Source organism: Debaryomyces fabryi, assembly GCF_001447935.2.
Source record: "Debaryomyces fabryi strain CBS 789 chromosome Unknown contig00140, whole genome shotgun sequence".
Lineage (NCBI taxonomy): Eukaryota > Fungi > Ascomycota > Pichiomycetes > Serinales > Debaryomycetaceae > Debaryomyces > Debaryomyces fabryi.
Window position 1 is genome coordinate 1 of NW_015385566.1, and position 27,294 is coordinate 27,294.

The 27,294-nt window shown below is 35.2% G+C and overlaps 17 protein-coding genes across 17 annotated transcripts; 7 read left to right on the top strand and 10 right to left on the bottom strand.

Moving 5' to 3' along the window:
* Positions 1–92: 92 nt before the first annotated feature.
* AC631_04755 (uncharacterized protein) lies at positions 93–1,256 on the bottom strand (the record flags this gene model as incomplete). Its single annotated transcript, XM_015613584.1, has 1 exon — positions 93–1,256. The coding sequence occupies one exon, from the start codon at positions 1,254–1,256 to the stop codon at positions 93–95; it is 1,164 nt and encodes a 387-aa protein (XP_015465572.1).
* A 576-nt stretch (positions 1,257–1,832) lies between these two features.
* AC631_04756 (uncharacterized protein) lies at positions 1,833–2,237 on the top strand (the record flags this gene model as incomplete). Its single annotated transcript, XM_015613585.1, has 1 exon — positions 1,833–2,237. One exon carries the CDS (start codon positions 1,833–1,835, stop codon positions 2,235–2,237), a length of 405 nt encoding a protein of 134 aa, XP_015465573.1.
* Positions 2,238–2,615: 378 nt separating this feature from the next.
* AC631_04757 (S-adenosylmethionine-dependent methyltransferase) lies at positions 2,616–3,848 on the top strand (the record flags this gene model as incomplete). The annotated part of the gene is made up of 1 exon (XM_015613586.1): positions 2,616–3,848. One exon carries the CDS (start codon positions 2,616–2,618, stop codon positions 3,846–3,848), a length of 1,233 nt encoding a protein of 410 aa, XP_015465574.1.
* Positions 3,849–3,881: 33 nt separating this feature from the next.
* On the bottom strand, positions 3,882–5,192 carry AC631_04758 (kynurenine--oxoglutarate transaminase; the record flags this gene model as incomplete). The annotated part of the gene is made up of 1 exon (XM_015613587.1): positions 3,882–5,192. One exon carries the CDS (start codon positions 5,190–5,192, stop codon positions 3,882–3,884), a length of 1,311 nt encoding a protein of 436 aa, XP_015465575.1.
* Positions 5,193–5,377: 185 nt separating this feature from the next.
* Positions 5,378–6,616, bottom strand: AC631_04759 (amino acid transporter; the record flags this gene model as incomplete). The annotated part of the gene is made up of 1 exon (XM_015613588.1): positions 5,378–6,616. One exon carries the CDS (start codon positions 6,614–6,616, stop codon positions 5,378–5,380), a length of 1,239 nt encoding a protein of 412 aa, XP_015465576.1.
* Positions 6,617–7,212: 596 nt separating this feature from the next.
* Positions 7,213–8,319, top strand: ARO4 (3-deoxy-7-phosphoheptulonate synthase; the record flags this gene model as incomplete). The annotated part of the gene is made up of 1 exon (XM_015613589.1): positions 7,213–8,319. One exon carries the CDS (start codon positions 7,213–7,215, stop codon positions 8,317–8,319), a length of 1,107 nt encoding a protein of 368 aa, XP_015465577.1.
* Positions 8,320–8,350: 31 nt separating this feature from the next.
* Positions 8,351–9,124, bottom strand: AC631_04761 (uncharacterized protein; the record flags this gene model as incomplete). The annotated part of the gene is made up of 1 exon (XM_015613590.1): positions 8,351–9,124. The coding sequence occupies one exon, from the start codon at positions 9,122–9,124 to the stop codon at positions 8,351–8,353; it is 774 nt and encodes a 257-aa protein (XP_015465578.1).
* Positions 9,125–9,177: 53 nt separating this feature from the next.
* On the bottom strand, positions 9,178–10,149 carry AC631_04762 (PAQR-type receptor; the record flags this gene model as incomplete). The annotated part of the gene is made up of 1 exon (XM_015613591.1): positions 9,178–10,149. One exon carries the CDS (start codon positions 10,147–10,149, stop codon positions 9,178–9,180), a length of 972 nt encoding a protein of 323 aa, XP_015465579.1.
* Positions 10,150–10,238: 89 nt separating this feature from the next.
* Positions 10,239–11,966, bottom strand: ARG2 (acetyl-CoA:L-glutamate N-acetyltransferase; the record flags this gene model as incomplete). Its single annotated transcript, XM_015613592.1, has 1 exon — positions 10,239–11,966. The coding sequence occupies one exon, from the start codon at positions 11,964–11,966 to the stop codon at positions 10,239–10,241; it is 1,728 nt and encodes a 575-aa protein (XP_015465580.1).
* Positions 11,967–12,105: 139 nt separating this feature from the next.
* Positions 12,106–12,582, bottom strand: PSF2 (DNA replication protein; the record flags this gene model as incomplete). Its single annotated transcript, XM_015613593.1, has 1 exon — positions 12,106–12,582. One exon carries the CDS (start codon positions 12,580–12,582, stop codon positions 12,106–12,108), a length of 477 nt encoding a protein of 158 aa, XP_015465581.1.
* Positions 12,583–12,945: 363 nt separating this feature from the next.
* AC631_04765 (uncharacterized protein) lies at positions 12,946–14,949 on the bottom strand (the record flags this gene model as incomplete). The annotated part of the gene is made up of 1 exon (XM_015613594.1): positions 12,946–14,949. One exon carries the CDS (start codon positions 14,947–14,949, stop codon positions 12,946–12,948), a length of 2,004 nt encoding a protein of 667 aa, XP_015465582.1.
* Positions 14,950–15,699: 750 nt separating this feature from the next.
* On the top strand, positions 15,700–18,735 carry CHS1 (chitin synthase; the record flags this gene model as incomplete). Its single annotated transcript, XM_015613595.1, has 1 exon — positions 15,700–18,735. One exon carries the CDS (start codon positions 15,700–15,702, stop codon positions 18,733–18,735), a length of 3,036 nt encoding a protein of 1,011 aa, XP_015465583.1.
* Positions 18,736–19,021: 286 nt separating this feature from the next.
* AC631_04767 (Ran guanyl-nucleotide exchange factor) lies at positions 19,022–20,518 on the top strand (the record flags this gene model as incomplete). Its single annotated transcript, XM_015613596.1, has 1 exon — positions 19,022–20,518. The coding sequence occupies one exon, from the start codon at positions 19,022–19,024 to the stop codon at positions 20,516–20,518; it is 1,497 nt and encodes a 498-aa protein (XP_015465584.1).
* A 388-nt stretch (positions 20,519–20,906) lies between these two features.
* AC631_04768 (CCR4-NOT core subunit) lies at positions 20,907–21,845 on the top strand (the record flags this gene model as incomplete). Its single annotated transcript, XM_015613597.1, has 1 exon — positions 20,907–21,845. The coding sequence occupies one exon, from the start codon at positions 20,907–20,909 to the stop codon at positions 21,843–21,845; it is 939 nt and encodes a 312-aa protein (XP_015465585.1).
* A 247-nt stretch (positions 21,846–22,092) lies between these two features.
* On the top strand, positions 22,093–23,868 carry AC631_04769 (uncharacterized protein; the record flags this gene model as incomplete). The annotated part of the gene is made up of 1 exon (XM_015613598.1): positions 22,093–23,868. The coding sequence occupies one exon, from the start codon at positions 22,093–22,095 to the stop codon at positions 23,866–23,868; it is 1,776 nt and encodes a 591-aa protein (XP_015465586.1).
* Positions 23,869–23,970: 102 nt separating this feature from the next.
* On the bottom strand, positions 23,971–25,329 carry ENP1 (snoRNA-binding rRNA-processing protein; the record flags this gene model as incomplete). Its single annotated transcript, XM_015613599.1, has 1 exon — positions 23,971–25,329. The coding sequence occupies one exon, from the start codon at positions 25,327–25,329 to the stop codon at positions 23,971–23,973; it is 1,359 nt and encodes a 452-aa protein (XP_015465587.1).
* A 186-nt stretch (positions 25,330–25,515) lies between these two features.
* PLC1 (phosphatidylinositol phospholipase C) lies at positions 25,516–27,150 on the bottom strand (the record flags this gene model as incomplete). Its single annotated transcript, XM_015613600.1, has 1 exon — positions 25,516–27,150. The coding sequence occupies one exon, from the start codon at positions 27,148–27,150 to the stop codon at positions 25,516–25,518; it is 1,635 nt and encodes a 544-aa protein (XP_015465588.1).
* Positions 27,151–27,294: the final 144 nt, after the last annotated feature.

Consider the following 27,294-nt stretch of genomic DNA (forward strand, 5'->3'; position numbering starts at 1 on the left):
GCGTTTTTCTTGAGTTAATTGTGACTTACTTTGATAAGTTAAAGCATACCAGAGTTTCTCTTCATAATAATTATTATATATATCTATATACTTTATTTCTTTTCTAACCAGTTGCCGAAACTATCAAGTCGTTCATCTTCATTATCCTTTTCTGGGCTTGTTTTTTGGAATTTCTCACCTTGGTAGAGATAAGCTTTGAGTGTAAGACCATCGTAGTATCTTCCACTGAAGCTTTCAATGCATTTTAAGCTCAGGTCACTGTTGTTGAATTTAACAGTAATTATACCGCTTAGATCGTAGATAGTAATTTTCGTGACATCATTCCCTATTTTAAGTTTATTGCATTCTTCTTGAATATCCTCCTTCAAATCCATTTCTAATAACGGATCACTTTTAAATTCTTCAACCCGAAACATTTTCTCTATAACCACGATTTTATCCCAGATTCTCTTCTTGATGTTATTCGTCTTATCCAGCTCCTCCCCTTGAACAGCTGCTTCATCATCGTCCCAACTCGATAGCTTTTTCTTCATCATTTCCTTTTTCTTATTTAACAACTTTTTCTCTTCATAAGTGAGTGTTTTTTTCTTGTCGTTAGTGTTGTCTGAATCTGGTTTTTTGAACTCAGCTGGTTGAACTTTTATCTTCTCCTGCTCCTTGCCAGATGGTGGCCTTATAAACGAGTCATCAAGCATTTCGATAGCCAAGGAAACACTCTCTTTGCCATGATATATTATCAATGCATCACGCTTATCATCATTATGATAGATTTTAATTCGTGGCTCACCTGTCTTATAGTCCTCTGATATTAAACCATATTTACTAAAAGTTTCCTTTAGTTCATCTTTTGTAATATCCTGGGGTAATTGTGATATATAAATACCCGTATTTTCAAACCCAGACTTATTCATATTTCCATCTGTTTTAGATTTATTCATTTGTTCTTTCATCTCTTTGAGCTTCTGCTTTTTCAAATTTCTGATAGCCAACTTATTTTCTTCTTCCTCTTCCTGAATAGTATCTTCGTCATCCTCATGACTTCTTTTTCGATCACTATCTTCGTTTTCTGTTTTTGGTATCCATCTCTCAAGAATGAAGTTATAGTAATATTCTGTTGACGTATTATCTTTATTCACCTCAAAAAGCCATTGCGATGAGCCTTTATCATACGAGAGTCTCTTATCCACAGTTTTAAGGATATCCGGATCCTTGGCTACTACCGAAGGAAGAGGGGGTGCATCAGGAAAATCCAGCATAACGATATACCTAAAGTTTAACAAAATAAGTCCTATGTAATGTTCTTCTCCTACTTGTATTGTATTGATACTACTGATAAACATCAAGTAACACAAAAGTGAACCTACTCTTGATGCAAAATATGTCTATATATCCCATGCCAAGTCCATATACACATACATATAAAGGAAAGGCTACGGTGGATAACCGAAATTCAGTTAATATAAGTATTATCAAGCTTTTGAGTGGAAAAAATTGATAATTACAAGTTACCATATAGACTACATTATGTCCCGGGGATACTTCACGATTAATTGTATTGGTTGAACGAAATAAGTCCCAAGGCATCGACTTTAGGTGGAAATACAAATAATTTGTAGTTAAGAACAATTCGGACTCTAGCCGTAACCACTTATTGCCAAATGTCAATAGAGACAATATGAAAAAATTTGATAAGAGACTGTTAGGACGTCGAGTGTGTATACAACAGACAGTATGAATCCGTTATACGGAGTTCAAACTTTTCATGGTACTATTTCTTTTGACGTATTCTTAAATCTTAGTTTGTATTCTTTCAATCGTCGGAATAATAAGAAATGATTCAGAAAATAAGGCCAATATTCAGACAACAAATTTTAAAGCCTTTGAGGGTGGAAGTTCGTTGTTACAGTAAATTTAGTACAGAATATACTCCATCTCCACCAAAGCTACCAAAAGAGCAACAAGAGGAATTTGAAGCTTTGCAGAAGATCGCTAATTCACAAGCTGCTATTGATCAATATAATGAGCAAATAGAAAATACAGGAAGTGCCAATAGTGATAGTTTGAGCACATCATCGACGAAAACAGATATCGGTGGATTCCATCCAGAGTATTTCAAGACTATTCCTGAGTTCGAGGGAGATGTCAATCCAATCACTGGTGAAAGAGGAGGTCCTAAACAGGATCCTTTGAAGCATGGGGATGAATGGTCATTTAATGGTAGAGTTACTGACTTCTAGATGGGCTGATGAGTTTAAGTTTAATATTTTATCAGGGAACAACAAAACCAATATTACAAGCACGTAATACTATATCGTCTAAATATGGTATATATATCTATTATATGAAATACAAAGTATTTTAGATAAGGATCGTTGTGTTCCATAGTTCAAGTGCAATTCAAGCATATTTGAACTTATTCTGTGGATATATTTAAAAGTAATTTTGTAGAACCATGATCGAAGTTCCAATACGATCAATGTAGATTGTTGTAACTGAATCTAATATAGGTGAATTCACCTATTTGATGATTTAATTTTCATTATCTCGTAACTGAGATGGTTGAAAAAAAAAATATACTGATTTTGAAATAGTTAAGATAGCCAACCTAAAAGGAGATGGATTTTGATCCGCTATCGCTATTCACACCCAGTGTTAGCAAAGAAGATTATATTGAAACCAATAATACATGCGATGTAAACCATAATACCTATTCAGATAATAAAATATTGGTTGACTTTGAAGACAATAATTTTCAACCAGTACATGTACTTGATTTGCCATTATTACAGATGAAGCCACCGGCAGAAGTTCTCCTAACCTTTTTGAAATTATTGTCTCCCGAAGAAGTTTACAATTTTACTAAACCGGAGAGTGTTAATGATGAAGATAAGGAAATCGATACGAGGAAAACCTTCGAAAATAAAGAAATCACAGAGGAATTATTAGATGCTGCATTGGAATGGCTAATAAACTTCTGTCCTAGATTCAACAACAAGTTAAAGCTATCCTATTTACCATATTTAAGTGCATCACTAAAAAAAAACTATGAAAGTCAATATAACGCATGGCTAACACGAATTATTTCTAGTGAATTACCCTGGGTTACCGATCCTGAGCTTAAAAGAATCATTAGTAAAGAAGCATCTTTAAGACTAGCAGAAAATTGTGGACGTACGGCACAACCAGAAATCATTAGAAAAATTGCATTACCTAACCTTTCAAAGTATTTGAAAGGAACTGAATACATTAAGCTCAAAGAGCCATCTTTGACAAACGATAATCTCGGTTTGAAGACTTGGGGATCATCATTGATTTTAGCAAACAGATTAATTAATAAAAATAAATCAGGCGAAGAATATTTAGCTGGCCCAGTATTGGAATTGGGATCTGGTACTGGATTAGTCGGAATCGTTAGTTCTATATTAGGTTATGAGACGTATCTAACCGATTTAATAGAGATAGTCCCCAATCTTCAGGATAATGTGCAATTAAATGATATCAATGCTAATGTTGACGAGTTAAATTGGTGTGATCCTTCGAGTTTCACATTAAAATATGGAAACGATAAGAAGTTTAATACCATTGTTTTGAGTGACCCAATATATTCTTCCAAACACCCATACTGGGTTGTAGATATGGTAGAAAAATTCATAAATTGTAAAAATGCTAATTCAAGAGTTTTAATTCAAATTCCATTACGTCCAACATTTGAAGACGAGAGAAGTTTATTATGGGAATTAATGAACAAGAATTTCTTAGAGATTGAACATGAAATTGAAAGTGGATTCGATGATTTCGGAGAAATGGGATTTTGTTTTAAAAAATTCATTAGAAAAACGTCTATATAACATGTATATAAATAAAGAGTGCATCATTTACTATTATAAATAATCTTTTAAAAGTCTCAACTTATCAACAGCTTCTTCTAAAACACTATCGTCTTTGCATACAGCAAATCTCAAGCAATTTTCTAGGCCATTACCTTGTCTATCAGCAGGATATAAGAATTCAGTAGGCGGAATTCCTACAACACCAATTTCTTTTATCAACCAGTAGGCTAATTTAAAATCATTCGTTCCCTTATCTAAAATATCAGATGGGAACTCGAAGTTTTCAGGAATTTTCACTTTCAGCAAATTGACCAACAAGAAGTAACCCCCTTGAGCAGATGTGTAAGGTAAATCTAATTCATCAAAAACCTTTGTAAATAATTCATACTTCTTGACATATTCTTGTCTCGTAGTTTCAAAATATTTGTTTGATGCAGCTTGCTTGAGACCATCGGCTACTGCTTGCTGTAATGGCGCAGGAGTCGAGAAACAGATTCTAGTGTGGGCAGCAGTCACATATTTGATTAAACTAGCAGGACCATGGACCCATCCGACTCTCCATCCAGTGGCAGCAAATGATTTACCAGCAGATCCAATAGTCAAGGTTCTATCTGCTAATTCGGGTAAGCTCGATAAGGTGGCAGGTCGTGTGAACGATTTGCTATAGTACAAGTTTTCATACACTTCATCACTAACAAGAATCAAATTGTTGTCAATAGCAATTTTACCAATCTTATACAACTCTTCTTCGGTAAATACTTTTCCAATGGGGTTATGAGGGGTGTTGATAACGATCAACTTAGTCTTATCCGTAATAGCATTCTTCAATCCCTCCCAATCAACTTCCCAATCATCACCACTAACAGAATCTCCGTTGAACTTGTCTGGAAATTTCAATTGGACGTATTTAACCTTACCGCCACACATTTCAATGTTAGGAATGTATTGATCAAAAAATGGCTGAAAGACAATAACTTCATCACCAGGAGTTAAATATCCAAAAAACACGGAAAACATTCCTTCATTTGCACCTGTGGTTATTTGGATTTCGTCGGTGCCCACCTTACGATTGAAGCTGTTACTATAGTGGCTGGCCAATTCATTCAACAAGTTTGGATTACCTCTTGCTGACGCATATTGATTGAATTGGGGTTGACTAGTAGCCTTGTTGACCGCTTCAATAGCAAAATCAGGTGGATTATAAGAGAAAAATCCCTGTCCTAAATTAACAATAGACTTTCCAGATTCTTTTTGAGCAGCAGCAGCTGTTTCGTTAATTAACGTCCAGATATCCTTTTGACCCAGCTTTTGATTGAAATACGGGTTGTGCAATGAAGCAGGATCGGATTTGGAAATAGTCATTTTTGTACGAATATTAATTTTTCTATTGGATTTTAATAACCTAGCGAACATCTACTGGATAAAGTTCCATATATATATCCGTAATTGCTAATAATATGAAAAAGTTGGTGATTATCTTGTGGCTCCAGGTTTTTTACTGATTGTCCAAATTTCACGTGCACGAATTTAACGTTATCTATTAAGATCTAAGCACCTCCTCCAGTCAAACACCAGTCTCTACCTCTATTTACCTGTAGGCTACATAAGTGGGGTTCTAACAACCAATTAATACACCCAGCAAGTAATATACCAAAAGTGTCACTAATTCCTACGCATCCCATGCTAAATTCTCTCTTAGTTTTTGAAACTTCCTCGCTGACAGACATAAACGTATTGACGTACAGAAAGCCACCAAGTAGACCTTCGTAGAACACCAATACCAATAACAACCATATGGATGAGAAGGGCTTATCGTTCATGGACTGGTATAGGGTGATGAGGACGTTTGCGAATTGTAGAGCCGATAACAAGTACAATCTCTTGATTCTGATCCCAAAACTGATGGACGATCTGGACACAAAGACTCCCAATTGATACAAGAAGCCGTAGACAACATATATATCTCTGTATGATGAAAATAGCCAATGAGGTAATTCATCAAGTGGGAACAATAAGGTTGGAGATATACCTTGGTTTATGACATATTCTGATACATACACCAAGCACAAAGGGAGCATATATGGCTTTACCAAAGGAATGATATTCTGTATAGTAGAGAACACATGGCCTTTCAACAGCTCAGATTGTGATGGCGAGAAGCTGGCGTTAATGGATGGACCATCGCCCTCCTCAATGTTATCAAGCGTCTCATATGCTGGCTCGTCTCCTCCCCCTGCCTTAGGCAACATCACGTAGAATGCCATTAGAAATCCAAGTGGTAGAACTGCAAACAAAAAAAGTACCACCCATACCTTCATCCCAAGCATGTTAGTCAACAACATGAATACAAAGCTTCCGAGCAACCCAGCGCCCCCAGTCCCGCTGGAAAACCCTGCAATCGAATACTCCCGTTGGTAGAAGTGTGTCAATTGTAAAAACGTCACCTCGCCGAGTCCCGACGAAAACGACGCCATACAGATCCCCATGATCTTAGCGTTGATCGAATCGTCTGACGTCAAACTAATAACCAACATCCCAAACGACGACAACCCAACCAACATCCATATCCGTGTCCTGTACGAGATCAATCCCACAAAAAAAGGCGCCATCACCTTTATTGCAAACGATGGAATAATGTCCGCAAGTAGAACCGTAGCCTTGGGTGTCGCCAGGCCCACTAGATCAATAGCAGCAGAAAGAATCACCACATATAGAATATTGTTCAAGAGCCCAAAAATAAAGAACGATGCAAATACGATACTTGATTCTGGTATTAGCAATTGCATTCTATCGTCACTTAACTCACAATCAACGATACCGTATGTTAGTATTGGCTACTCACAAGATAAGCCATATCATATTATCGTGCAACAGGCCAGAAAAATCGACCGGGATGTTTGGATCTCAGGTGTAGGGATGTTAATTTTAACACCCATAAACTCCAAACATCCAATTTTCAAGGAAATGTTCTTAAGTCCGAGCGAACATTTCGAGGGAACAAAAACATTTATCCGGGTAATAGTGCGGGCCATAAAACAGGGCATCGTCTACGTAATGACGTCGGTATGGTTGGTGGAAAAATATTTATCCGGAAATTTCTGTACGACTATATTGCACGATACAGATATATAAAGAGATGCAAATCGCCCCCCAAAACATCGTAGAGCAGCAGAGCTAATATATAGTTTATAATTGAACTTTCAATAGTATAAGGTTCCAAAAAATAGTGTAATGATCCAATGAGTCATTAAAAATAATTTTCGTGCCACTTGGAAAATTTGACTGAGAGTAATTAGTACTGGCAGTAGTAGCACCAGCGATTTTTTTTTTTTCAGATCTCTTCCTTTTGAACTCGACGTAATATCATATAGAATATAGCAAAATGAGTAAAACACCAATCCCAGACGAATACGATGATACCAGGATTTTAGGATACGATCCTTTGATACCACCTGCGTTATTACAGCATGAAATCAGAGCAAGCAAAGAATCATTGGATGTAGTGATCAGAGGACGTATTGAGTCATCAGAGATTATAAGCGGAAAAGACGACCGTTGTTTAGTCATTGTTGGACCATGTTCGATCCACGACACTGAAGCAGCATTAGAATATGCTAGCAGATTAAAGAAGTTATCTTTAGAATTGGAAAATGACTTGGTAATTGTCATGAGAGCATACTTGGAAAAGCCAAGAACGACTGTTGGCTGGAAGGGATTAATTAATGATCCAGATGTGGATAACTCATTTGACATCAACAGAGGTTTAAGAATCTCTCGTCAGTTATACTCTGATTTGACCGGCAAGACTGGCTTGCCTATCGGTTCAGAAATGTTGGATACTATTTCTCCACAATACTTCTCAGACTTTTTGAGTTTCGGTGCCATCGGTGCCAGAACAACTGAATCGCAATTGCACCGTGAGTTAGCATCTGGTTTATCTTTCCCAATTGGTTTCAAGAACGGTACAGACGGTAACTTAGGTGTTGCTTTAGATGCTGTGCAAGCATCGTCTAAGGGTCACCACTTCATGGGTGTCACCAAGAATGGTACTGCTGCCATTACTACTACCAAGGGTAACGAAAACTGTTTCATTATTTTGAGAGGTGGTAAGAAGATCACCAACTACGATCCTGAATCTGTTGCTGCTGCAAAGGAAGCTATCAACAAAAGTACCAACACAAATATCAAGTTGATGGTTGATTGTTCCCATGATAATTCTCAAAAGGACTACAGAAACCAACCTAAGGTTATGGAAAGTGTTTGTGACCAAATTTCAAAGGGTGAAAATGCTCTTATCGGTGTTATGATTGAATCTCATATTAATGAAGGTAAACAAAGTATGCCAGGTCCAAACCAAGATAAGAGCTCATTGAAATACGGTGTCTCTATCACAGATGGATGTGTTAGTTGGGAAACTACTGTTGAATTATTGAACGACTTGAGTAAAGCTGTGCAAGAAAGAAGAAAAGTCAATAAGTCTAAAGCTTAATTTATATTGTGTATATAATTCAAATAAAAGTCTATGTGAAATTAGTTAGTAAACTTTGAATACTCTCATTTGATCTCAGTGTTCCCTTTTGACTTTCTTCATCACTGATGGCAACTAAAAACTTTGCCAACTTTGGGTTACTTTGACAATATCCATGATACCTTTTAAAAGGATCTCTTTTCATTTTCTTATCTATTAACGGACTTTTAATACCATACCAATCTTTTTCAAAATGCTGAACGGCATGTTTATATTCCTGTTGTTCTAAATCTTGGAAATATTTGATCTGTTCTTCTTTATCCAAGTCTTTGGGTATTGGTGCATTACCAACATAATTAATGTCCTTCGAGATGCATAATGCTTGCTTCAAATGATTCTCTAAAAACCTCTGTTTCTTAAATTCAAACCCGACTACAGTTATTCTTTCTGGATACGCTTTGTACAACTCATAAAATCTACAATACAGAAATATAACATTTTCAAACGAGTCTCTAGCAAATTCTTCCGTAGTGATCCTAGGGATCAATTGACTGTCATCGTTTAACTTCATAGCTAACTCATAGTACGATAATGATTCTGAAATTGGACCACAGTCTTCTTTTGTTTGACCTCCCGATATGATCAACGTTGCATCTTTATCATGTTTCAATATGCTTAAACTCCTAATAATATGATCCTTAAAGCTTAGGTGGTCATAGCCTTCAATTTGAAAATCTACTAGACTCCATTCATCTCTCAGTTCCCCTAGCGTTTCACCTGGTTTCCATATAGAATGGCAAGGTAAAATGATTAAATGCTTACTCATATCTACTCTTTTACAGATGAAAAAATCAGATCGGCATAAATTTTGTCTAACTATCAAACCGCGTTTGGCAATATAACTTTATGTAAATAATCGTAACAACCTAGCAAACTCATCCAATGGCAGAAGGCTCCCACTAGAACCATCACATGAAATATTTGGTGTGAATGACCAAATATATCAAACCTTCCGCTTAAAGGCTTATCTAGTAAACTAGTTTCATCCTCTTCTACATGAGTAAATCTCTCTGGAACTCTCATGGCGTACAATACGGCACCACTTATATAAGAAACGCCTTCAAGTGCTAACCAACCAGCCGACGATCTCTCAACTGCTGCAGAGTATCCATATAATTTAACTGCAGCTATAAGTGGTAATACACCTGATAAACCAAATAGGATAAACATTAGCGATCTTAATGGACGGTAGGTATTTGTAGCGAATCTAGGATCCAATGTTAATATGGTGCAAGTTGTAGCTAATACAAAAAACACAGCAATGAATGCAAGTTTCCAAAAGGGTTCGTCATAGAAACAAAATAATACAATAGAATTTAAAGAACAGGTAATTAAAATTACTATTCCGAAATAATCAAACTTATTTCCAACTATACTGATTCTATGTGAATGTGATTTAACACAATGGTATGTCGATGATATCAATAAGCATACAGTAACAGCCAAACCGAATTGAATAAAATTTAGTTTTTCCCATACACCAAGATAATTATCATAAATTGGCAATTCATAGTTGACGTAATAAATTATAAGTAATAAAACGAATAACGAAGGTAGCAAGTGAGTGTGTATATTTATCGATTCGTTATGTAAATAGAACAATGAATTGAAGCATTCTCTAAAGGAAGATGTCTCTTTAACATAACCTGATCTAATAAAGTGATTGTCTTGTTGCCATTCATCTATTTCATGGTAATAATAAAGGCTAGGGGTCGTCTTGATAGCACCGCCTTCATTTTCACTTTCCGTTACATCTGCACAAGATCCTCTTTGTCTTAATGTCGATGTCATTTTTAGGTCCGTATTAAGTGCTTACAAAAGAAGGTAAGATACAGATTCGCATTAAAATCTTGCATTTATAGAAAATCCTATACTAACTATTAAATAAACGAAGGGGGAATACTCTCCGTAACATCAGAATATTGATGCATTTTGTTATGAATATTGACACCTCCAATTGTCTCTCGCTTCCGTAATTTATCTATTTTCTTATTAAAAATATCTCCCGTATAGAATACCTTCCATTGGGAGTCTGGATTGCTTAATGTCCCACAACATCTTTCGAAATACCATTTATTAACAGGATTATTTTTTCTTGATCTCCATATTAACTCATTAGGATGAGATTGCAAAATAACTTTGAAGATAATGTCAGCTAGACCGGGAAGGCCTTGATTTACACGGGCGATTGCAAATTTATCTAAATAAGCAATTTTTTCATTTGTCTTAGAGCATGTTTCCCAAGTTATAATTGCAGCACCGTCATAATCTCCAACTATCACGAGAGTAGCTAAAGAGTTGTTTATTCTATCAAAGTATTTCTGAGCGTCTAATTTTTTTCCAAACGAATCATCAATTAAATTCACAAGTTTAGAGTTATTTACCAAGCCATCTTGCACCAAATTATTCAATGTAAAAGGTTTAGGATAATTAACAGCATCTAAGATGTTTACATCCACTCCCTTTTTCAAGATTGAAGTAGAAAGTTCCGGAGTTCGTTTATGTGATGTCGGCAATGATGATGAAATAATAGATCTATCGGTCAAGACATTGTATATTATTGGATTCAATTGATCATTATTGAGAGACATAATATCTGGAGTAGTTATTATACCTGTTGCTTCATCATTTCTTGTTTTTTCAGATACAAATGTCAAAATTTTATTCATAGCCTTTAAATTATTCATGTGGAAAGTTCTATATTCGGGTTTAATAAACCCTATGTATAATTCCGAAACTATATCGGAATATTCTTGGGATAGGTTTATAAAAACATGACTTGTCTGGTTTCTTTCAATTGAAGGAATGCCACCAATTGGATCTATCATAACAACTTTTTCAATTGATAGTAAATTTTTAGTCGTTAATAACGACGAGCATAAATTAAACAAAAGCTCATTAGAATCGATAAATTCTTGCACACATGTAGATATATTATATACAATAGGTTGAATAATTGGGACCACACCCTGATATAAGGGAATTAAAACCAGTTCTAAATTATCAATGACAAGCTGTTTATCATTCTCTGTCTTTTTAGTGAAAAGCGACCGCATTACAAGTGTCTTTAAATCATTCTCTTCTGTCGGCTTTCCAAGTATATTCATAATTCTATTAGTTTGACTTAACATGTATAATTCATTGTTTCTAAAAGTGTTCGCAGGTAAATGATCATAATCGAGTATTATTATCGGCGATATTCCCAAATGAATTAATCGTTTGAATGTCTCAGCCATGCCCTTCCAATTATCCGACAGAATTGACTGGAATTTAACTTTGAATAATGCTAACCTTAGTGGAATTTTTTGTAATTTCGTCTCATCGTCATATATGTTAATAAATGGGTTCTGTTTATTTAAAAATCTGTTAATGAAAAGTTCACGCTGACTATCTCTTGTTTCCAATGAATTCAGCGGTGTTCCATTATCGAATGTTATATCGCTAAAATCAAACTGGTTCTGATATTTATTGAGATAATTTCTCGCTTCTCTTTTTGTTGTAGTTGATTTTAAAATAGAAAGGATTAGATTTCGTTTGGCATTCGTCACAATTTCATTAGTCTTAAGATTAGATATGAATTGACGATTAAGATTCTTTAATTTACTCATAATATCTATAATAAATATCACGATGGTCCAAATATCCCGGACCTTCAGATCATAATATTACTCATGGATCTTTTTCTACTATGTACACGACCCGAGATTTAAGCCAACAGGATATTGAAAACTAACTTGAAGTAAAATACTATTCATTATCAGATATGTCGTTGTACATATCATCATCCTGATCATTAGCAGATCCTTTGTCCGTCTTCGTGTTAACAGATTCGTGGAGTTGTCTTAATTTATTCATGACAGTTAAGACAAAGGGTCTCAACTCGTTAATTTCTAGTAATGAAAGCCCGTCTAATTGGATATTTGATTCATTCAATTCCTTTAAACCTTTTCGGGACTTCACAAGTCGTATTTCTCTCAAATCTTGTATTATAGATCTCAATTGATGGGTAGGATCAGACAAATCATCTGCAGCTTTATTGAGTAAAATTTTCGATATTTCAAGCCAGTTCCATGGCAACACACTGAACTTATGTGGCTGCTTTAATTCCTCTTCGTATTTTTCTTTCAAGTATGATAAGTTTAACCATTCTGGAGGAACGATATTACATTTATCTTGAGATTTCAAGATTACAGCTATCCAAATTGGAATTTTTTCTCTTCTCATACCTCTTAACGTTGGAACTTTAGTCTATATACATCTGTTAGTATATATGCCACATAATTCTACTATTGCTTCATATACATACGCCAATCAACTCTAGTTTCTTCATTGAGTATCTCGGTAAAATTGTGATATATTCATTCTCTGCTAGAAAACTAACCTCGGAAGGCGTCAAATTGTTCTGCAAATGAGCTGGTAAAACCATTATATTAACTAAAATGCCCTTTTATATAATTCCTTTGTGGTATATATTCATAGCGTTATATATATATATATCTATATGGGACTCTGAAAAGCTTCGCTGAGAGGAACGCGTTCTATTTTATTTTTGTACCACTTTCAGAAATACCTACCCAAATGCACCCTCTAGGCTAGGTTTGTTAGCCAGATGAAGGTATCTGAAAAAATATTGTTTCTGGTGTGCTGTTCTCCATCAGAGTTCCCTATTTCACCATGTGTGTGGGCAACTAATACACCAAAACAATTAACTAGACTTTTAAGTAATGTCGCATTGGACTTTAATGCATCTTCCTCTTGTGACTTAAGAATTTCTTCTGTACCATCGACTGTTTCTAACAGAAAAGTATAAGATGGCATCGGTGATGGTGATCCAAAATCATTTGCCTCAGGTGTAATTTTTTGTCCCATTGAAGATAAACGATGGTATTCTTGGTTCCTTCGTATCAAAAATGGGATGACTATAACGTCTCTAAATGCTAATAGTAGAATATTTTCAATTTCTACCTCAACAACGCTTTTGGGGTCACTATTAAATTTTTGTATTGCAATATCATGTAAATGCTTTTGAAGAGGATGAAATATACCCATAACATAGTATCGTATTCTTTCGTTGAAATATGTCCATTGTTCACTGATTCTGTTCCACTCATTATTGTGTTCAACTGAATGTGACGGCAGACCCGTGTTGGCTTTTTGAACGGAGTTTTTAGTCTTTATTTTATTCTCAAAAATTGCAAAATCCTTATCAAAGGTGATCATACACTTGATAAAGAAGGTTAGTAAATCCTGGGATATTTCTCTGATTTTGAAATCATCGAAAATATCGTTAGAATTTTCTCCTAACGACAAAGTGCTAGTAGAACTTGATGTGTAAAACTTAGTCTTAGACCTTGATTTTGATAATTTACTCCCTGGAGTCCTTTCTAGGAAATGCGACTCAGCTGAAGGGGTATTTGAGGATTCAGCCAAATAATTATCCTTGATGTAATTCGAAATATCTTCCAATGTCATCCCTAAGTATGGATGAATAATCTTATTATTCAATCTTTTCTGTTGTGATGGCTGAAACAATGGTTTCATTATACTTATAAGATTGTTGAAGAATGTAACATTATTCTTACCGAAATCGAGTAAGTACTTATTCAAATATTCACTATCTCCATCAGTATCACTTATTATCCCTAACCCAACCTCTTGTGCTTGGTGCTTATGTAACTTATTCAGTAAATATTGGTCCGTGGGAACCATCAACTTTTTATGAATATCAAGAAATGATGTATGTTCATTGGAGTTTTCATACTCTTCTACTGAATAATCTGGATCGGTGAAATTATACACCAAAGCGAAATTAATATCCGTAATGAAAGAATTTGAGTTATTAGATGAAAGACTCATCGCAGTTCTATTTGGATTGTTATTAATCGTTTGCTGCAGTGATATCAAATCATCTTTAGATATAATATGTTGCAAATCTTTGCTTGGTTGTGAATTATTATGTGCTCGATGAAAGAAATTGTGAAATGTAGATGCAGGTGAAGTAACAGAATTCTTTCTCTTGCTATTTGAGTTTGGCGATTCATCCATATGGGAAGGGTTTAATATTTTCTTAGGGACCTTTAACGCGTGTCCTGTTGGACTCGAGGCATCATCCAACAGAGAAGAACTCAAGATTTTCTTGGGTACCTTTAATGCATGATGTCCCCCGGTTTGGATTGTTAAATCAGGCTTGCTGGAGTTAGTCTTACTAGAAAACTTGAGTTTATTTTTCTTCGAAAATTTAAACATTCCACTCCCAGAAGGTTTCCTGGGGTCGGTTGTCGATGCTGTCGAAGTATCGTCTTCATCACTATTATTAAGTTCATTCATTCCATCATCGAATTGTATCAGTTGTGGGTTAACAGTAGAATTTGATCTGTTCTTGGTAAATAGTCTTGTTATTGGATTGTTTCTATTTGTAGCAGTACTAGAAGTAGATACTTGCGAGGAGTTAGTACCAACTTTTTTTAAATTATTAAATCCCACACTTGATATCTGAGAAGTGGTATTCGTTCCCGGTGTAAATTGTAATGTCGATGATGTGGAGTTATTCCCATGATTATAGAAAGGAGAGTTGGAATTATTGCCTTCCATAACTAATGGTCATATTAAATAAAACTAAAGTTATGATGATAATGTGCATTTTTTAAATATTTGTCGCAACACTTTATTTTACTCGATTTTTATCTTAGAAGAAGAATTCTCTACTAAATGAAGCTTACATTCTACAATCTTAATACAGAATGTCATTTCATTGATCTGTCTAAACTGAACTTCAATATGCCCTTTTTGAATTTGTCGTTTGGTATCAGAGCCTGGTAATAATAATTGGCTTAATCCTGAATGACTTCAAATAGGCTATTTATCTATTTCGGTAAGTATTAATGAATGATTCTGCAATATATAGCGAATATTTCACTGCTTACATCTTTATCGTTTATAATTTTATACAATCTGGCTATGCTGTGTAGTACAATTTGTCGATATGTGGCCTTGCGCTTTTAGAGATGATATTTCATCAGAACTATTAAAAGTACTTAATTGAATCACTCACATGCAAAACCCATATCTATGCATTCTCATGCAACGGGTGGTAAGTAATACCTATTTCTGTTAGAAGGTCATGGCAAGCTCATATTGTAGCATTAAGCTTAATTGAAAAAAGAACAAACATGTGCCTTCCTCTTTAGGAAATTTTGTAAACAAAAATATAGCTCTATGAAATGTAAACAGACTGAAACCTGATGCTAGTCTAGATATTTATAAAACTAGAAAGAAGTTTATCAATACTTCTCCTTTTGCCAAAGACATATTATTGAAGAAAAGGATTTTTTCAAATATAAAATGTCAAACCCATTTGAAGAAGATGAAGGACCTTTTGTGGACCCTCAACATCCTTCTTTACCGCATGCTGCATTCACAAGTGACCGGTCATCACCTAGAAGATACCATAGAATAGAAGATGACGATGATGAAGCAAGTGAGGAACTTATGATGTTTCCAGAATCAACCCAACAACTGCCATACAGACAATCCCCAAATATATTCACCAGAAGTGTAGCAAGTGCAAATAGAAACCAGAGAAATGGTCTTGGGAATGCACCAAATCTTCAGTTTGGGGAAGGAACAACACCAAGATCACAATTCACATCTAGAGAATCACCAAAGCGTCAACGGAAGACTGAAGTATTCATTGACAGCGACGATGACGAAGGACATGCTGCAGATCAACTTCTGGGATCACCAAGACGTTCGCAATTTGGGAAATCGATCAACAGTTCTGCTAGAAGCGAAAGATTCTTAGAACCACCTCAGCCAATTTTTTCTCCTGAAACATTTGCAGAAGCAAACCCACATGAGGAAGACCAGGAAACTATTACAGATGATAAATCGAGGAATAGCTACGATTATGATTCCTACCAAAAAGCACATGAACTAGAGGAAAGGTCGTTGTACTCCGATTCTACAGCATACAGTGGCCCATCGTATACTTCAGGCGAAGCAGAAGAAAGTGAATACTTTGGAGCATCAATTGATGGAGAAATGATGCATAATATTGATAACGGTTATGTCCCAACAGGAGATAAGACCGTAACAAAGCGTAAAGTCAGGTTAGTTGGAGGAAGTACTGGTAATTTAGTGCTTGAAAACCCAATCCCTAACGAATTAAAGAAAGTATTGACCAGAACTGAATCACCTTTTGGTGAATTTACAAACATGACATATACAGCATGTACTTCTGAACCTGATGAGTTCGTCGAAGATGGATTTACCATTAGAGCTGCAAAATATGGAAGAGAAACGGAAATTGTGATTTGTATTACAATGTATAATGAAGACGAATTCTCTTTTTCTAGAACCATGCATGGTGTTATGAAAAATGTTGCTCACTTATGTTCTAGACATAAATCATCAGTATGGGGTAAGGATGGCTGGAAAAAGATTCAAGTTATAATTGTAGCGGATGGAAGAAATAAGGTTAATAGTTCCGTTTTGCAATTATTAACAGCCACTGGGTGTTATCAAGAAAATTTGGCAAGACCGTATGTGAATAATAAAAAGGTTAATGCTCATTTATTTGAATACACAACTCAAATATCGATTGATGAAAACTTGAAATTCAAAGGTGATGAAAAGTGTCTTGCTCCAGTCCAAGTTATGTTTTGCTTGAAAGAAAAAAACCAGAAGAAGATCAATTCACATAGATGGTTGTTTAACGCATTTTGTCCTGTTTTGGACCCCAATGTGGTCATTTTGTTAGATGTTGGAACAAAACCTGATAGTCATGCTGTTTATAATTTATGGAAAGCATTCGATAGGGATTCAAATGTTGCTGGTGCAGCGGGTGAGATTAAGGCCATAAAAGGAAAGGGGTGGATTAATTTGACTAATCCATTGGTTGCATCGCAAAATTTCGAATATAAGATGTCAAATATCTTAGATAAGCCATTAGAATCTTTATTTGGATATATTTCAGTTTTGCCAGGAGCGTTGTCGGCCTATCGTTATATTGCGTTGAAAAACCATGAAGATGGTACAGGTCCATTGGCATCTTATTTCAAAGGTGATGATTTGTTAAACGAACAAAACGACGGTAAAAATAACAGCAAAACAAATTTCTTCGAAGCAAATATGTACTTAGCAGAAGATCGTATTTTGTGTTGGGAATTGGTCTCCAAAAGAAATGATAATTGGGTATTGAAGTTTGTTAAGCTGGCGACTGGAGAAACTGACGTACCTGAATCAATTTCTGAATTTTTATCACAAAGAAGACGTTGGATCAATGGTGCATTTTTCGCAGCCTTATATTCTTTACGTCATTTCAATAGTATTTGGCTTACCGATCATTCATTCTCCAGAAAGTTCTTTTTGCATATCGAATTCATTTACCAATTTGTCTCCCTTTTGTTTTCGTTCTTCTCGTTGAGTAACTTTTATTTGACTTTTTACTTTTTAACAGGTTCCTTAGTCGATAATAAGAACATCGGAAATAATGGAGGTTTCTGGATCTTCACCCTATTCAATTATTTATGTATATGTTGCTTAACTTCGTTATTCATTGTTTCGATTGGTAATAGACCCCAAGCCTCCAGAAAAATCTTCAAGACATTGGTTATATTATTAACTGTGTGTGCATTATATGCGTTGATAGTAGGATTTTATTTTGTTTTCAGTACCATCGAAAGCTATGGAATGGGGGATTCATCTACTTATGTTTTCGTAAGTATTGTTGTGTCATTGTTGTCGACTTATGGTTTATACACTTTAATGTCTATCTTATATTTGGATCCATGGCATATGTTAACATGTTCATTACAATACTTTTTGATGATTCCTTCTTATACTTGTACTTTACAGATCTTTGCATTCTGTAATACACACGATGTTTCATGGGGTACAAAGGGAGATAACAACCCACAAGAAGATAAAGATAATCAATACATTATTCAGAAGAATGAAAAGGGAGAATTTGAAGCCGTAGTTGTGGATGTTAATATTGAAGAAGTATACCTCGAAACTTTGTACAATATCAGAGCCAGAAGATCTAATAAGAAAGTCTTAACTGCCCGTCCACCACCCCCACAATTGGAGGGTGAAGATTATGCCAAGGATGTTCGTTCGAGAGTTGTCTTGATTTGGTTACTTGTTAACTTAATTTTCATCATGACAATGTTACAAGTGTACGAGCCTGGTGCAACAGACAAAAATATCTATTTAGCATTCATTTTGTGGACAGTCGCCATATTGGCATTATTTAGAGCTGTGGGTTCATTTGGTTACCTTATTCAGCAATCAGCGAGATTCATGGTCGAAACCAAGAGCAAGTGGAGCCATAAGAGAGAAGGTTATGCGGCACCAAATACAAATCCTTTGAATTAATTTCTATTTACAAAATTAGACAATTTAGATACATATATTTTACATATTTTCTTTTTCCATTGATAATAATACCCTCATAATACTAGAATATTAGACCTTTAATACATTAGAAATCATGTTTAGTACTTTGTCGTTTTCATGAAATGAAATGTCGCAAATGTTTTTTTCTCATCCTTTTTTGATATATTTATGATCCATGATCTACATGAAAAGAAGCTTTTAGTAGACTAGTGTTCTTCTATTTTGTATTTTAATAAATTGATAGTCCGTATATAATAACAGTATAATGGTTGCTTTAGAAAGAAAAAGAAAGATCTCAGGTCCTGAGCAATCTAATGGCACTAAGAAATTGAAGAGTGCAACTTCTTCCTTTGTATTGCATTCTTATTCAAAATTGCCAGACCTTAATGCTATTCCTCTGGCTAAAACCAACCCTTTAGATATATTTGTATGGGGTACAGGATCAATGTGTGAATTAGGTCTTGGGCCTTCTGCTAAAACTAAAGAAGTTAAAAGACCAAGGTTGAATCCATTTTTGACTAGTGAGCATTTGGGCGATAGTAAAATCGTTGATTTTGCCGCTGGTGGTATGCATACTTTGGCTTTAGATTCTGATAATAGAGTTTGGTCATGGGGTGGTAACGACAGTGGTGTTTTGGGTAGAGATACATCGAAAGTTAAGGAAGTCTTGAAGGATATGGATGCTGATGATTCTGAAGATGATGACGATGGTGATTTGAACGAAGCAGAATCCACTCCGGGCTTGGTTGAAAATCTACCAAAACTTAAAGGTGCAAAAATTGTTCAATTGGCAGCTACTGATAACTTGAGTGCTGTATTGTATGACAACGGTGACGTGTACGCTTGGGGCTGCTTCCGTTGTAATGAAGGTTTATTAGGTTTCTTAAGAGATGAAATTAAATTGCAAAGGACACCTTTAAAGATTAAACAATTGAAGAATATTGTTCAATTAGCAAGAGGAAAAGATCACTTATTGGCGTTGGATTCAAAAGGTATTGTTTACGCTTGGGGAAATGGCCAACAATTTCAGTTGGGTCGTCGTATTTTAGAAAGACATCGTTACCGTGGTTTAGAACCACAGCAATTTGGATTATACAACATCAAGTATATTGCAAGTGGTGACTTCCATTGTTTTGCTATTGATCACGATGACCAGGTATATGCATGGGGTTTGAATCAATTCGGTCAATGTGCTTTAACTGACGCAGACGGTAAATTAGAAGATGGTTCTTTAATTACCTCACCTACCGTTATTCCTGAATTATCTAAGAAAGGTATTACCCAACTTTGTGCTGGTGAACATCATTCAATGGCATTAACTGAAGATGGTCTGGTTCTTTCTTGGGGTAGATATGATATGAAAGAAGTAGGTATTCCAAAGGACAAGTTACCAGAATACACATTCAAGGACGCACATGGAAATGCTAGATCAGTTCCAACTCCTACCAAGCTTCAATTTGGATCGAAGCCAGATAACGGTGTCAAATGTAAGGCTATTGCATGTGGGTCACACCATTCATTTGCTGTAACTGATGATGGTTTTGTATACGCCTGGGGTTTCGGTGATACGTATGCACCAGGTTTAGGCCCATTAGATGAGGATGTTGAAAAGCCAACTAGAATTGTAAACACTGCTACAAAATACCATGATATTCAGCAGATAAATGCTGGTGGTCAATATTCTATAAGTGGTGGTGTTAAAATTGATGATGAAGATAAAGCAGAAGATAGAATAGAGAAATACGAAGAAATTGATGGATGATCATAATTAGATAGTAGACACTTTAAAAAGTTTTAAATATATTGCTTTGTTGTTATTTTATAGTTTTCTTTAAATCAACGCCTTTTGTAATTGGATTGTAAACTAGAATGGCTTAATCATTTATCACTGTGGTATAAGGATAAAAATAGACATTAAAGCTCTACATCTGTTAGACTTCGTGGCCAAGTTGGCTAAGGCGTGAGACTGTTAATCTCAAGATCGTGAGTTCGACCCTCACCGAGGTCGTTTTTTTTTGTCGGGTGTTCAGCTCAGCGTCCTCTCTTAGTGTTCATCAAAAGCAAAGCTCGACCGGACTTTGGTGAAGTATTCTTTTTATTTCCCATACGTTTAGATAAATCTTACTAGAGAAGGATAATATATAGAAAGGATGTATAGCGCTGCGGCCCAACCACAATCGCAAGCTTCTATCCCTCAAGGACATCAACCTGATGGCAATATTGCTCCTAAGAATAATGCCTTGAACGATGAACAAATTTATCAGTGGATATCTGAATTAGTTACCGGTACTAATAGGGAACGTGCATTATTGGAATTGGGGAAAAAAAGAGAACAATATGATGACTTGGCCTTGGTATTATGGAATTCATTTGGAGTTATGACTGTATTATTGGAAGAAATTATATCAGTTTATCCATTTTTAAACCCACCAATATTAACTGCTTCCGTTTCTAATAGAGTGTGTAACGCATTAGCATTACTTCAATGTGTGGCATCCAATGTACAAACCAGAGGGTTGTTTTTGAGTGCCAACTTACCATTGTATCTTTACCCATTTTTGTCTACTAATGCAAGACAAAGATCATTTGAGTATTTAAGATTGACAAGTTTGGGTGTTATTGGAGCTTTAGTCAAGAATGATACACCTGAAGTGATTAATTTTTTGTTGACAACTGAAATTGTACCATTATGTTTGAACATAATGGAAATTTCATCAGAATTGTCTAAAACAGTAGCAATTTTCATTTTGCAAAAAATTCTTCTTGATGATCAAGGATTATCTTACATATGCACCACTTATGAAAGGTTCCATACTGTTGCTTCAGTTTTGTCCAAGATGATTGACCAATTAAGTGCCACCACTAATTCTCAAACACCCCAACAGCCTTCGAATAGTTCCGGAAGGTTGTTAAAGCATGTTGTGAGATGTTATATGAGATTGTCGGATAACCTAGAAGCTAGAAAGGCATTGGCTAATATTTTGCCTGAACCATTAAGAGATGGTACCTTCTCTCTAATTTTACAGGATGATGTTGCTACGAAGAGATGCTTGGCTCAATTATTGTCAAATATCAATGATCAACAATAATACTATTGTTGATCAACTTGCATTACCCATATCATATAGTATTGTATAAGTAGATTAGTAACATAGTGTGTATATTAAGTTTGAATTTATGTTTTGTTCGGTAGTAGAGAAATTGAAAATACGAATACTCAGATTTTCTATCTGAAACTGGTCGACTTAATCCGGAAGTTGTTATCAATTTAAATTTCAATTTTTTCTTCACCTTAGAAGGGATATTTTTTTTGAATATAACTATAAACGTTTTAAAATGTCCTCTCACGAAAGGACACATCAATTCACTCACTCTAATTCCCAGCGGAGGGCTTCAGTTGTATACGGTTCTATTGGTAAGGGTGGTTTATTTACTCCTTCAGATTTTATCAAACCAAGTGACAATGCTGATATAAGCTTTGACGACGAACAAGGTTTTGAGTCCAATACACCTGATGAAAGTACTCAATTGTTGAATCGCCCAGCTGCAGTTAGTAGCAGAAAATATCGTCGTCAATCGAGCGTTACTCGAGAAATTATAGAACAAGAAAGGCATTTCTTACAAGATAACCATATTAAAGTAGCTTCAAAAGGAAGTGAAGATGACGTTATAGACACATTTGAAGATGCTATCGTATCGAAAAAAATATCTGCCACTACAGCAGCTATCGAACTAAAGTCGTTAGTAATTTCATCGATCCCATTGGTTGTGACTTTTCTTTTACAAAATTCACTTTCAACGGTATCCATATTTACTGTTGGTCATTTGGGTGCTGTAGAATTAGCTGCTGTTTCTATGGGATCTATGACTGCAAATATAACTGGCTATGCCACCATTCAAGGTATTGCAACTGCATTAGATACATTATGTCCTCAAGCCTTCGGAGCAAAGAAGTATCTGCTTGTTGGGGTCTACTTGCAAAAGTGTACTGCATTAATTTTCACTATTATGGCACCTATCTTATTATTATGGGTCTTTTTTGGGTATGAATTGATTACCCTTATTTTACCTGATAAAGAAACTGCTAAATATGCTGCAGTTTATTTGCAATATATTGCTCCAGGTATTCCAGCGTATATTCTATTTGAGTGTGGTAAGAGATTCTTACAAGCTCAAGGTATCTACCACATTTCAACTGTAGTTTTATTGTTTGCGGCCCCATCAAATTTGTTCATGAATTGGTTATTCGTTAAACATTTGGGATATATTGGTGCACCAATTGCAGTAGCAATTAATTATTGGTTTATGGCAATTGGTTTATTTGCTGCTGTTGTCTATTTTGTAAAGCCGGAAAGTACGCCTACAGGCTTACATCCATTAATTTGTTGGAATGGGCTTAATATCAAAGAAGCTTTCGGAGCTTGGGATAAATTAATCTATTTAGCAATACCTGGTTTAATCATGTTGGAAGCAGAATTTCTCGCATTTGAAATATTGACCTTATTAGCATCATACTTAGGCACTGTTGCGTTAGCTGCACAGTCAATTGGTACGACTATGGCGTCACTTACGTATCAGGTTCCTTTTGCGATCGGTATTGCTTCATCTACTCGTATCGCTAACTTTTTAGGGGCAGATTTGGGCTCAGCTGCCAAAACAGCGACACAAGTCTCCTTGAGTTTCGGCCTTGTTATATCTATTTTTAATTTTTTGGTGTTATTCTGTTTTCAAACTCAAATAGCCGAACTATTTACAAATGACAAAAAGGTCATAAAGGCTGTTGAAGGAGTTATGTGGTTAATTGCATTAATGCAAGTTTCTGATGCAATGAATGCCAATTCAGCGGGTTGCTTAAGGGGTCAAGGGCAAACAAAAATTGGTGGTATCGTCAACCTAGTATCCTACTATGTAGTTGGTTTGCCTTTATCTATCTACTTGACATTTTATTCAAAGTATGGGGGGACTTTGCATGGCCTTTGGGTTGGTAGCACCGTAGCTTTAACTATAATTGGTGTCGTTCAAAGTTATTTTGCATTATTTGCTGACTTTGATAAGCTTTGTGCAGATGCTAGAGAAAGAACTTCCGATGACGGCCCTAATGTCGCAGTATAGTATACTTATATATAAATTATATTTTACTAAATTATTAATATATTCATAAGCAAGTTCAAAATAATATAATTCTAAAAATACATAGAGTAGCAGACAAGGCTTTTAAAAAGCATCAATCATAATAGCTTCTTTGACTGGTTGAGGAGGTGTTCTTGGTTTGCCCGCTAATAATTCCCTTCTGATTTCAGGGCCAATTGCATGGTGAAATCTTTGTCTAACGGTTTCTAATAAAAAGTCTCTCTGATCATCAGTAATATCATTCTTATATCTTTGAGCAAACGATAAAAATGCTTTATGCCAAACAACAGGTAATTGCGGTTCTTCTCTTTCTTCATCTATCATTGAATCATTCACTTGAGCCGCTTTTCTGAAACGCATGAAATAAAAAACTAGCTCATCTAAAGTTTGGTAAGGTAACGCGTATTTCTTTTCAATCAAGACTCTAATAAAGACAGTAGTAGAAGGCTTGAAGTCCCTTTGCACTAACTGTGCTAATGCAACTGATGAGTGCAATACAGGTACAGAAATTTTAGCTAAAACTGATGCAGCAATAGTTGCTTCTCTTACAGAACAATGAGAATCAACTAATGGAAACAAAAAACCCTTGAAGAATGCACCTGGTTTATACAAAGATTTCTTTAATGCTCTATAAATATGATAATTCAATGAATGATCTTCTGAATCTTCAATCGACGTTCTGAATCTTTCCAATAATACGATTTCAATAAACTTTTGAGCTTCATTAGCTTGTAAATTAGAAACGAAAAGCTTCGTTGCTTCATAAACAGCATGTGGAGTCCATTTTTCTGGATTTGTTACAAACAACACATCTTCCCAATTACGTAAACTTGGAAGAACCTTGAATAATTTTGGCAACTTTCCGTGAGTATAAGTAGACAAAATTTGTCCGATTTTTTCATATGCAGAGATAACCTTTGGTGGCAACAATACGGCATCAACTGGCCTACTGGTATTTTCCTTAACAGTTTCCTTTTCTTGAATTTTAGCCATGATTTTATCTGCCAAATTTATAGAACCATTTCCTGGCCCATTCGACGCAAAGTACTTTTCAAATAAAGCAGCATCTTTTTCATCTACCTCTATTTCTTCTTCGGCTATCTCATCTTCTTCGAATTCAGAGTATTCTTCTTCCTCTTCTTCTTCTTCTTCTTCTTCTTCCTCTTCTTCATCCCTCTGGGATCTATAAGTGTCTAAAAAGCTTGGTCTATTCTTTCCAGAATTTTCTTCATCTTCCAATTCTTCTTGTTGTTCCTTAGCCAACTGTAAGATTTTTCTCGAAGCTGCTGCATCTAGAAAGTGCTCTTCGTTATTTTCAGTATTTTTTTGTTGATGTGAACGAGATGAAGTCGATCTCAAATTCCCACCTTGCGATTCAATATCTTTGTATAATGGATTATGACGAACTTTTCCTTTCGTTTCACTTACTGTTATCTTACCCATAGTGTTTCCCAATTATCTTCAGAATAAATTAGAAAACTTGATGGTCTTAATAGAATATTTCATAAATCAGATGAGATTCAAAAAAAAAAATTGTTCACGTGAGTTTATCATTAATTAAATATATACAAGATGCTATCTAACATTAGTGGGAGTTGGTATAATACATAAGTTCAAGAACCTCGGGTGTCATAATTCCCGATAATTGATCTTCACAAACAATGTAGAGTATATTAACTCTTCTCCTAGTAAATCATTTATTGGAAGATATCTATAACCCTGCTTGAGATCGAATAATTTGCATACTAGGATGCCAATAGGTTGAACTTCTTCTACTTCTGAAACCGATGAAGAAGCATTAATTAAAAACCTTAGAAAAACGAAGTCATCGGACGAAGTTATTGTGCCACTAAATTTTTCATTCCATATAGGATTGAATCCATTTTCAGGGATAATTGAAGTTCTTAAGGGGGATGAGCCATGATCCCATGTAATATCGCTAGCTCCTGTAATATCAAAATTGATAAAAGGATTTATAGCAGATACTGATCCTTTAGGTTTGGGAAGTTGATGGGCACTAACTATTTCTATTTCTAACTTGGTTGTGATTGTCTGCTTTGTGCTTAAGGGTCTATTTGATGATTTTAATAGCGGTTTTCGTAGTTGGTCTGGTTTTAGCACATAACCCTTCCTATTGGTGCTTTCAAACAAAGATTCATTAATTTGCTGACCCAAGTCATATGTCTGCCAATTTGTGGCAACCATTTGTACTCCGTGAGACCAATACTTCATTGGTAAGAAATTTGATGATTTTAATCTGATATTCGATGGATAAACCCTCATGAAGTATTTCCTGTTATGCTTATCAATTGAAGCGCATTTAATTTCATCTTTAAGCATTGTATTAATTGATTTTTCACTTAATGAAAAACAGTGATTGAAAGTTTTTGACTCAGGTAATGAAAAATTTCTAAACTTCAAACCCTGCAAGTAAACACCCAAATCACTTAGCACATCAGTAATTTTTCTTGCTTTTCTCCTCCTAATACTAAAAGAAGACCTTCTTTTAGTTCCACCAGATCCGTTATCTTCGCTAAACGATGTGGTAGTTGAAGTGGTAGAAGAAACGTAGTTTCCATTTTCACTAGCAATTAGATCATTGAAAGGACTAGTCTTTTTAACTTTCAATAAAATTTTGTGCTTCAATTGCAATGGAGAAGGCAAAGTTAACTTATCATCAATGGGTTGCGTGACTAGAGTATCTCCCAACACTTCCTTTAAGGTTTTAACTACTTTAAGTTGATTATCAATAGAGCAATTTATTTCGAGGCTTATTATCAAAGGAAACTGCGAGGTGATGAAGGAATATTTCTTTATAGTTTTGAACACATTATTCAACGAAATAGAACTGGTGAATGTTCTACCATGGCTAACTATAGGTTCGCTATTTGCTTTATCATTATTATCTGTACCATCGATATACCCATCCCAGATATCAACTTCAACACACCTACACCCCCTTTGCAAAGCTTTTATGTAACCTTCAATTGATGAATCCCCCGCAACTTGTCTACCCATCAAATACGTGTTATGAGATGATGATATAAAGTATTCGTTCAATGGGTGATCAAAGTAACTTTCGTTTGTCGCAGCATTGTACATCGGGCTTGAATATTTTGATAATAAGAAATTATTAAAGTTCTCAGGAATCCAGTAGGTCTTATCTTCAATACAGAATTTTTTAAATATCTTTTTTAAGTACTCTTCCGTGAAGTTCTCCTTCTGAATTTCCGTCATGAATATTTTGAAAGTATCATAGGTCATACTTTTGTTTTCACCGCAAATTGAATTCCATATACGAGTAATGTCATGTCTTGTTTTCAATATGGATACGAATTGCTTAAATTGATCAAAGTCCAATCCTCTATCGATAGAACTATCATTGCATACAAAATTAAAAATAGTTCT